Source organism: Etheostoma cragini, chromosome 13 (assembly GCF_013103735.1).
Source record: "Etheostoma cragini isolate CJK2018 chromosome 13, CSU_Ecrag_1.0, whole genome shotgun sequence".
Classification (NCBI taxonomy): Eukaryota; Metazoa; Chordata; class Actinopteri; order Perciformes; family Percidae; genus Etheostoma; species Etheostoma cragini.
Genome location: NC_048419.1, coordinates 23,703,838 through 23,713,331, shown reverse-complemented (window position 1 = coordinate 23,713,331; position 9,494 = coordinate 23,703,838). Strand labels below are relative to the sequence as shown.

General features: G+C 42.8%; 1 protein-coding gene across 1 annotated transcript in view; it reads left to right on the top strand.

Annotated features, from left to right (window-relative positions):
- The window catches only part of pgk1 (phosphoglycerate kinase 1), a 12,568-nt gene extending 3,289 nt beyond the window's left edge, over nt 1-9,279 (top strand). Inside the window, exons 2-11 of the mRNA XM_034889764.1 lie at nt 174-224; nt 329-484; nt 918-1,062; nt 3,454-3,557; nt 3,655-3,774; nt 5,907-6,021; nt 6,780-6,959; nt 7,034-7,211; nt 8,349-8,447; nt 8,569-9,279. Of these exons, the coding sequence (XP_034745655.1) occupies nt 174-224; nt 329-484; nt 918-1,062; nt 3,454-3,557; nt 3,655-3,774; nt 5,907-6,021; nt 6,780-6,959; nt 7,034-7,211; nt 8,349-8,447; nt 8,569-8,609 (1,189 nt within the window). The 3' untranslated portion in view covers nt 8,610-9,279. The remainder of the gene's footprint in view (nt 1-173; nt 225-328; nt 485-917; nt 1,063-3,453; nt 3,558-3,654; nt 3,775-5,906; nt 6,022-6,779; nt 6,960-7,033; nt 7,212-8,348; nt 8,448-8,568) is intronic.
- Nucleotides 9,280-9,494: the final 215 nt, after the last annotated feature.

Genomic DNA, 9,494 nt, shown 5'->3' with positions numbered 1-9,494 from the left:
TTTGGAAAATGGCTGCAATGAAACAAAGAGTGAAAAATTTAAAGGGGTCTGAATACTTTCCGTACCCACTGTATAAAAAGGAAACATGCAAAATTGCATAGACAAATGTCCGTAACGCAACGGATATCTCAGTAGGCCATATTCCTTCTTGTAATCAAGTTTTCTTCTTTCAGGGTTGACTTCAATGTTCCAATGAAGGACAAGCAGATCACAAACAACCAGAGGTAACGTCCAGTCCATTTCTGAAGCATCTGCTCTTAAAATAACAATGAGAGATTTATATTGGCACACGGTTTCTCTAAGGAAAGAGTTTGTTGCTTCTTTTCAGGATCAAGGCGGCCGTTCCCAGCATCCAGCACTGCCTGGACCACGGAGCCAAGTCCGTAGTGCTGATGAGCCACCTGGGCCGCCCTGACGGGAACTTTGTGCCTGAGAAGTACTCCCTGCAGCCCGTCGCTGCCGAGCTCAAGACCCTGCTGGGCAGGTCAGTCCAGGGGACGTCAGAACACGTTTCCTTCTTTAATTTCTTCAAGTTGGGATGAATTATGCATCGATTCATAACTAGAATATTTATATTTTTCTATTGAAGAAATGAAAGTTCTAATCTACTATAATAAAGTAATGCATATTTTCCAGGTTTTTGAGTTGACTTTTGAATCTGGCAACAAAATACACTGATAATCTATTATAAATAATACAAATATATTCTTTATTATATAAATCACCCGATCCTGCACATTGTTTTTCACTTTGACACCAAGTCCTCCACCATCACGTTGTCAGGGGAGGAGTGAACGCTGACTCCTGCTCGCAAGAATAATCCAAATGGAAATGATGCACACGTTCGACACATCACGTTGTTGAAGCATCGAGATTGTTGCACGCGCGTCTTGACGGTTTCCTCTGTGACTCTGCAGGGACGTGACCTTCCTGAAGGACTGCGTGGGCGCGGAGGTGGAGGCCGCCTGCTCCGACCCCGCCACCGGGTCCGTCATCCTGCTGGAGAACCTTCGCTTCCACGTCGCCGAGGAGGGGAAAGGCAAGGACGCCTCCGGAAACAAGGTGAGGTGTCTCCCTGCCTGTTCCGAGTCAAGTAGCATTTGAAGATGTTTGTGATGCGTCTGGTGCAATGTTATACTTTTATCTTTATTCAGTCTCGGATCAGTAAATTATTTCAGCTGTATGTTTTTGGGGGTTTTCCAGTCTGCTTGGGACACAGTGACTCAATGCTGTTGATGTTGTTGTTGTTAGCAGCCCGGTTTCTCAATCATCCGTCTATGTGGAGACGGTTGTTTCACATGAAGTAGTAGTGGTGGTGCTCTGTTTTGCCAGATTAGGCTATTTTCTGCCCCCCCCCCCCCCCCCCCCCCCCCCCCCCCCCCCCCCCCCCCCCCTGGGCAACTTTGTCCTGGATTTGTCAGGTCAAAATGGTTTTGGGCAACTTGTGATAATTCAGGTGACTTTACTAACCCAAAGAAAAGGTAAAGGACACCTCCCAATATAGATCAGCTCCTTCTGTCCTCTGATTGGTATAGAGCAGAGGTCTTCAACAGGGGGTTATGGGGCCTTTAGGGGGTCCTCATAGTCACTGTAGGGGAGCCTTCAAAAAACGTTCAATTCCATAACATAACTAGTTTAAACGTTGCCCTAAATGTACAGCTTCTGAACGCTGTTTTTATTTTAGTTTTCACATTGAGCCACAGATCATAACAGAGGCTGTGAGGGGCCAAACTTGTTCACGGGACTAAACCAATAATGTAAAAAAATATCCTATCATCACATTTAATGTCACACTTTGAAAAAATACAATTATTTCATACTTATCAAATTGGAAGAACAAAACAACTACAATCCAAAGCACACAATGAAACAGCTTCGGGCAGTTTTTGGTGCTGGATCTGGTCTCGGTGGCTGTGCTTTTCTTTCTGCCGAGTCACCTGGAGGAAAACCAGTCACTCCAGCTGCAGCGTCCTTCTAAAACCGCTGCGTCACTGTCCGATGACATAGTGGGGAGTGGTGCATGCACCACCCTTTTTTTTATTTTATATTTTTTCATTCACAACCTGATAACTGTTTGATTTACATTGTTTTATTTTTAAAATAAACTCGACAAACAATATGTTATGTCAACTGCTTTATTTTCTTTTTTAGCTGTGTGCTCCATGGTGCTCTAGGATTTTCTACCTGATTGCTGCTTAATAAGGATGTGATGTCTCTTTAAGTCTGCTTCCTGGTAATGCTTTACCTTGGTCGACCTTCCCCCGGGGGGGGGGGGGGTTAATGTGCTTATTCAGGCCCTAGAGGATGCAGTGGATCTGTTACGATCTTGAGAGACTTTCTCATACATTAAGCTGATATGCAGAAGGTCTGAGACATTACTACAGAGCCAGGCTCAGGCCTGTCTGCGGCGGATCAGCAGCTCTGACCTGCTGACATTTACCCTGAAGGTCCTTGCTGGACGTGTTACTTTCCCGTCCTGAGCGGCCATGCTTGGTATGCGTGGGCTGGTTTCTACTGTATCAGACTCTATTTTTAGCATATTATACCAACATTTCTTAGAGATGGAAGATAATCTCAGAAGAATCGTTGTCCCAGCTCCATACGTATGATACTATTAAGTGCATAATGCAAGTGTGGTGCCCTTTGACTTTATTTTTTTAAATTTTAAAACACAGAAGTTGACTTTTTAACTGTAAAATCTGAAGGAGGGAGCTGTTGCGTGCAGCACTTGTCTGACATTTGAATGACACCGAAGAGTCCTCTTGACCTTTCTCTCCCCACCAGTCACACAGTCTTGGCCTTAACTGTTTAAAGTGCACCAGGAACCTGATCCACAATGACCCACCTGACTCTCATACAGACACACCGGGGGGGGGGAAGCTGGAGACATTTGCCGTCTCCAATTTCCCCAACATTGTGATTTGCTTTGATAAATTCCCATGGGTGTTCAGATTCTTTATTTTTAACTTTAAAATTGAACAAAAGGAGCTTTTGCTTTTGACTCACATTGACGAGTATGATCGGTGATTTCCGGTGGCGCTATTTCACCATAAATCCAAATTAAATGCACATGAATTCAGATTTTCTTTTGCCATTTTTGCTTGATTTGATTACTGTTTAAAACCTTTTTTAATAGTCTTGTTAGCAACGGTTGTGAATATGGACATTAGTTTAGTGAAAAACGAACCCATTGCAGACATGCTTTGGATCTTGCAACAGGATGATAATGCAACAGTGAATTTAAATGTTCAACACTGTTGAAATCTAATATAAAATATATATTTTTCCAATCCTATTATTCTTCTATATTTAAAAAAAAAAAAAAAAAGACTAGCTCCTCGGGTTGGAAATCCAATGGCCTTCTCAGTTGTCTCCCTCTGGCAGTGCTTCATAGTTGTACTCCATCCGCCTTTCTTCGTCTCTCACTCTTTTTCCCTTGTTTATGTCCCTCAGACGAAGGCCTCCCAGGGCGACATTGACTCCTTCAGGGCATCTCTGTCCAAACTCGGAGACGTTTACATCAACGACGCCTTCGGCACGGCTCACAGAGCCCACAGGTGAGCCGGGTGGGGGTTCATGGAGGACGGCAGCAGTGATATCTGTGACGATGTGATGATGGTGATGTCTCGTGCTCCTCTTCCCCCTCTCTCCCAGCTCCATGGTGGGAGTCAATCTGCCGCAGAAGGCGGCCGGCTTCCTGATGAAGAAGGAGCTGGAATACTTTGCCATGGCTCTGGAGAAACCTCAGAGGCCCTTCCTGGCCATCCTTGGAGGGTGAGACGGGTTCATTATGTTTGAGTGTGACTGCAAACAGACCTGCGTTAAAGAAACAATGCATGGACATAGGGAGTCCAGTTTAAGCATCACATCCATGCATTTAAAGACTTATCAGACTCCTTACCACTGCACAGAGGTTTCTAATATTTATTTTGATCAAGGTCTTTTTGGATTCAAGATATAAAAAGGCACCCACCTACCAGACCAATGCCTCTGAATTAAAGCTGGTCATTGATTTATTTTACCTGAAATGAGACAGGAATTTTTATTGTAATGACAAATCTTGCTGAAATTTAGAGAACCTTGGCAGCTGTAGTTGCCACCCACCGGATTGGCTTGAAACGAATAAGAGGGCTGCGCTTCTTTTTTTTCAATTTGAACCCTATTCAACCCCAGTAGAGCGTATATTTTGAACGCGGTGTGGTATGTTGGGTACCGGCTGGTTGGATTCCTCCAAACCAAACCAGGCTACTAACATTAAACACTGCCTGTTTTATTGTCTGGACCATTTTGCCTTTAAAAGTAAAAACCTCTTTGCCAGCGTCTTCCCTCCCTCTCCTGCGGTTTTAGATATATTGCACTGCAGCCTCTTATTTTTATTTTTACTTAAAATACCCAGGTGGTCATCCAGGAAAGGGGACTATACGCACATTATGTAATCTGCGGTGTCACGGCACCACTGCTCTCTTTAATACCCTATCACTGCTCAGCGTTGAGGGTGCAGATGGCGGGCAGCAGACATGAGAAGTAATACAAAGTGTTTTTAGTAACACTCGCATTATTACGCCAGGAATATTTTCAGGGTTGTTTGGTTGATGATTTAGATTAAAGTTACTCTCAATTTTCAATCACAAATTTTCTCAAAAACAAAAAAGCAGAAGAGTTGAACTTTTCAGATAGTCTGACTTGTTTAGTGATATGAAGGGCAGTTTAGTTTGATATAAAATACAAATATGGTGTATATACAGTCTTAAAACTACAGCCAATGTTTATGGTCAAGCAGGACTTTAGTAATAAGGGCATTTTCGCCCAAAACTGACTGATGCACTTATTTATCCATTTATTCATATTTCTACCATATCTTTGATTTATTATGTGCTTCTTATGTGCCTTTTTTAATAGCCCCTTTGGGGCAAATAAAGTTAACAGAATTAATTTCTCTATAGCAATTTAGCTGAAACCATCGTATTTTGTCAGATGTTACACAAGTTCAGCGACCGAAATTACAATGTTAGAATTTACAGTCAAGAATATATCTGTAATCCATGAGGCGTTTAGAGGGATTTATAACAGAATCTCAACGTTCTAATGTAACAAAATGCCGCGACCTTATACAACTTGCGGTTTTGTTTTCGTGAGTTGTGTCATCCCAGTCGGGTGAGTTCAGAGGCAACAGCGGGTGAAGCTGCTGCTACAGATGTTCGGTTTAACCGAGCTGCCCGTGGCCACATGTGGGTTTTGGCCTCGTGTCAGAGTCCATTTTTAAAGCGTGTATTGTGTAACGGTCACTGCTGTTGCTCGGTGTCAAGCAGCGCAGCCAATCCCCTTTTTCCAGGACACGGACATTGATCATTGGTGTGTAATGATCACAGAGAAACTGATAAATCATGTTTGATGGCTGGAATTCAGGCCAAGATGTTTTATCAATGATTTGTTGACACAGTTGAATTGTGTTTATATATTTATATTTTTTTTTTTGTGGAATCAAGCTTATCAGAGAGCAAAACACAACTACACAACCGTTTATAATACCATGAGACAGCATTTTACAACTGTTGCGGCAACACTTTTTATCTTTTTGATACGATTGCGGTACAAAAAAAATATGTTGTTTTTTGACAAGAAAACCATGTAAACCTAGTCTGGTACAACCTTAGACTTGGACGTCTCTTTATTAATCCTTTTTGGGAGGACTCCCGCAAGGAAATTGAAATTCCAGCAGCAGTGTTCAGCAAAATACAGTGTTGATTCAAATAAAAAAAAAAAAAAACGTAAAGATAGCTATGTACAAATCAGGCTGTACACAGCGCATGCCTATTTTGTCAGAACATAAATACAATGGTCTTTGTTTTTTTGCCCTCTCTGTGTAACTTATCTAAACTTATGTGTGCCGCCTCTGTCTGTTTCAGAGCGAAGGTGAAAGATAAGATCCAGCTGATCAACAACATGTTGGATAAGGTTGATGAGATGATCATCGGCGGCGGCATGGCCTTCACCTTCCTCAAAGTCCTCAACAACATGGAGGTGAGAGAGAGGCTTTTATTTATCACCCTTCTCATCATTGGGCAGTGAAACGCTTTGTTGGCCCCTCCAGTGCTGTGCTTGGAATAGATATAGATATAGATATATAGATAGAAACTACTGTGTATCTATACAATGGAGGTTACATGGTAAAGACAACACACTAATTGATTAACTGTAAAAGTGAGTTATTCATAAAGTAGTGATTCTTTACCCCTTAAAATAGCTTTTATTTCCCCTTCTCTTAAAATATTAGACACACTAAAGCAAAACCAGGAAACACGAGACATTATCAATGTGGTGTTGCTCCATTATTTCTGAGACCAGAAGTGTTGTGAGTTTTTCATTTTCTGTCCTAATAAACAAGCAACCGCATCACATTTGTTTCCAGTGTTTGGTGCAGTGTGAAAACGAACGAAAAATCCAAGAATGTTACAACTTTTATTTGAATCGCACCTAACTAGGTGTGAAAGCGCCTTTTATTGTCCACAACCAACTTCATACGTGACTGTTGGAGTAATCCAAGTCAATGCTAACCATTAATCCTTATTTCCAGGCTTTAAAGACATCAACATTAAACAACCATTCAATTTATTTGATCATGTAAACACCAGAATATTCTATATAAATATAGATGGATGGCACAATCTGTTTTCCTCTTGACTATCTTTGAATCTGCCAATCTCTAAACTCTCAACTGAAGACGTTTGCTTCAACATTAAAGAGATCTGATAAATCTTTTCCCTTCTCTCTCCTGTCAGATCGGTACCTCCCTGTACGATGAGGAGGGGGCCGCCATCGTCAAGGACCTGATGGCCAAAGCAGAGAAGAACGGCGTCAAGATCACGCTGCCCGTCGACTTCATCACCGCCGAGAAGTTTGACGAGAAAGCGGCCACCGGCACGGCGACCGTCGCCGCCGGCATCCCCGCCGGCTGGATGGTGAGAGAACGACGACAATCTCGGTTTCTTTTGACTGTCCTTTGCTTCTGTTTGGGTAACGGTTTCCTCTGCAGGGTCTGGACTGTGGACCAGAGAGCCGGAAGGCCAACGCGGAGGTGGTGGGCCGGGCCAAGCAGATCGTGTGGAACGGCCCAGTCGGGGTGTTCGAGTGGGAGAACTTCGCCCACGGGACGAAGAGCATGATGGACAAAGTGGTCGAGGTGACCAAGTCCGGCTGCGTCACAATCATCGGTGAGACTTTATATTCTCCCCTGGCTGGCACGGTCCAAAACGTTATCCTTTAACACTGAAATGTCCTCAAAAAGGGATCATCTCCAAATAATATCAGCTCCAGGCCTTGATCGGGTTCACACCTAACGTCAAGGTAAACTAAATGTAGGCTATTATACTTCATTGAGATGCAGTGGAGAGACAATAACTCATTAAGGGCATTTTTCCCCCAAAAAAAACACTAGGGGTGGGAATCACCAGAGGCCTCATGATACAATATCATATTTATGTCAAGATACAATCTTATTGCAATTTTTAACATATTGTAATATTGTGCCGTATATTGCGATTTATTACCTTTTTTTTTTTTAAGTTTTGTTTTTCCAACTTCAAATTTTTCCCAATTTTAAATCATGTCCCCCAAGAGGAAATGTTGTCAACATCTGTTTTTCAAAAAAATACCATTTCTCTGTTCTGTTCTGAGTGCTGATCAAGCCGCATTTCTCTGTCAGAGCCCGACCCGAGGCCAACAGGCATTGATATATTTATGGCCGACCCAGATAAAATACAAATTCTCATACTAATGACCCATAACTCAACCTTTGCTGATTGCTTTGTTTCTGAATGCTGTCAGAAAATCGGAAAAGACCCGTTGCCTCCAGGGCCGACGTTGTAAATAAAATGAATATCGTCAGGGTTAAAACCCCGTTTCTGGTGAGCAAATGACTGAACTTGGCTTACAGTCTTGGGTTTATATCGGACACCGCACACTGTGTACAAAATGTATTCCATCAACTTTGCTCGGGGTGCATCTACAACACCTCTGCTTCCTCTTTCTCTCTTCTACCCGCTTTCCACACACACACACACACACGCACTGAGCTCTTAAAAAGAGCCGCGGCACCAATTTACAACAAATGCCTTATCTCGCTGATGTGACCGAGCCCGACCCGGACAGCATTCCTAATATCTGTCCAACGCCGGCCCGGTCACCGTTGAAGTTTAGTCGTTGTCCTAATTAATTGGTGACCACACCAATTAAACACAACACACGCTTCTAGTGTCAGAAAAGAAATCCAAGCTGAGGTCTGAGGCAGAGGTCTTTTAAAGGCTGTTGTGATTTAACCTTAAAGTCGTGTGACTTGTGTTTGTGTCCAGGCGGCGGCGACACCGCCACCTGCTGCGCCAAGTGGAACACAGAAGACAAGGTCAGCCATGTCAGCACAGGAGGCGGCGCCAGCCTGGAGCTGCTGGAGGGTGAGGCACAGACACACTATCCTCAACAACAACAACAACAACAAACACCATGAACCGGAAACTCACTGCTGTGTTAGTGTCATTGAAGCGTGAATCTGACTGTGTTTGCTCTCTTTTTCAGGTAAAGTCCTGCCAGGTGTGGACGCACTGAGCAACGTCTAGACTTCCCATCAGCCTGCTGGTGTTTGTGTGAATGTGTGTGTATCTGTGTGCGAGAGTTGTGAATCTTCTCCCGTTTAGTCCTGAAACCTTCAAAACAAAGCCACCTGCTTTACCAGCCATTCAATCATCTATTCAGTGATTGTTTTTAACGTAAAACCAGAGAATAATGAACTGTCCCTGCTGTCTGTAACAAGTTAATATTACTGTCTACAAGTTCTGCCTTAACTTCAACAGGCAGAGGGAAAACTCTCAAAGTCAAACTGCTGGAAATAGAAATCCTCAGATAAGATGGTTTAAGGCGGCGGCTGTTGTTGTTTGCTCAGATGTTACGTTTTCCTGTTGACCTGCTAAACCAAACAACTGAAACGCATCATGTTACTGTCCCCTGAATCTGGTTTATTCGGACCCTTTACGCCTTAGGCACGTAAACACTGGCTGCTGTGGGATTGTGTGTAATTGCTGTGTCACTTTTGCATACTTACCCCTTGGAAACGTCACAGCACCATCTTCTGTGTATACATACAGGATAGATATATATAAATATATATTAAACGGTTTGTCTTTTGTGTGTATGTAGACGTTAAATCTGGTCTCTGAGCAGCTTCAGCCAACACGTGTAGATCTCATCTGATCTGTTCAGATTAATAAAACTGTCTCTGTAAAAACTTAACTGTCAGTTTCCTTATTTTGAATTCGTAACCAGAGGGTAATTCGCAATACAGTGGGGTTGTAACACAGGTTGTTGTTCAAACAATCATCCGTCAACTCACTGGAAAAACTCTACGCTTCAAATACGGTCTAATTGACCCATTTTCCTATTTCAATGTTATTTTTAACTACCCAATTGTAATTAACCAAAATAACATGATTGATTCCACGCAACGG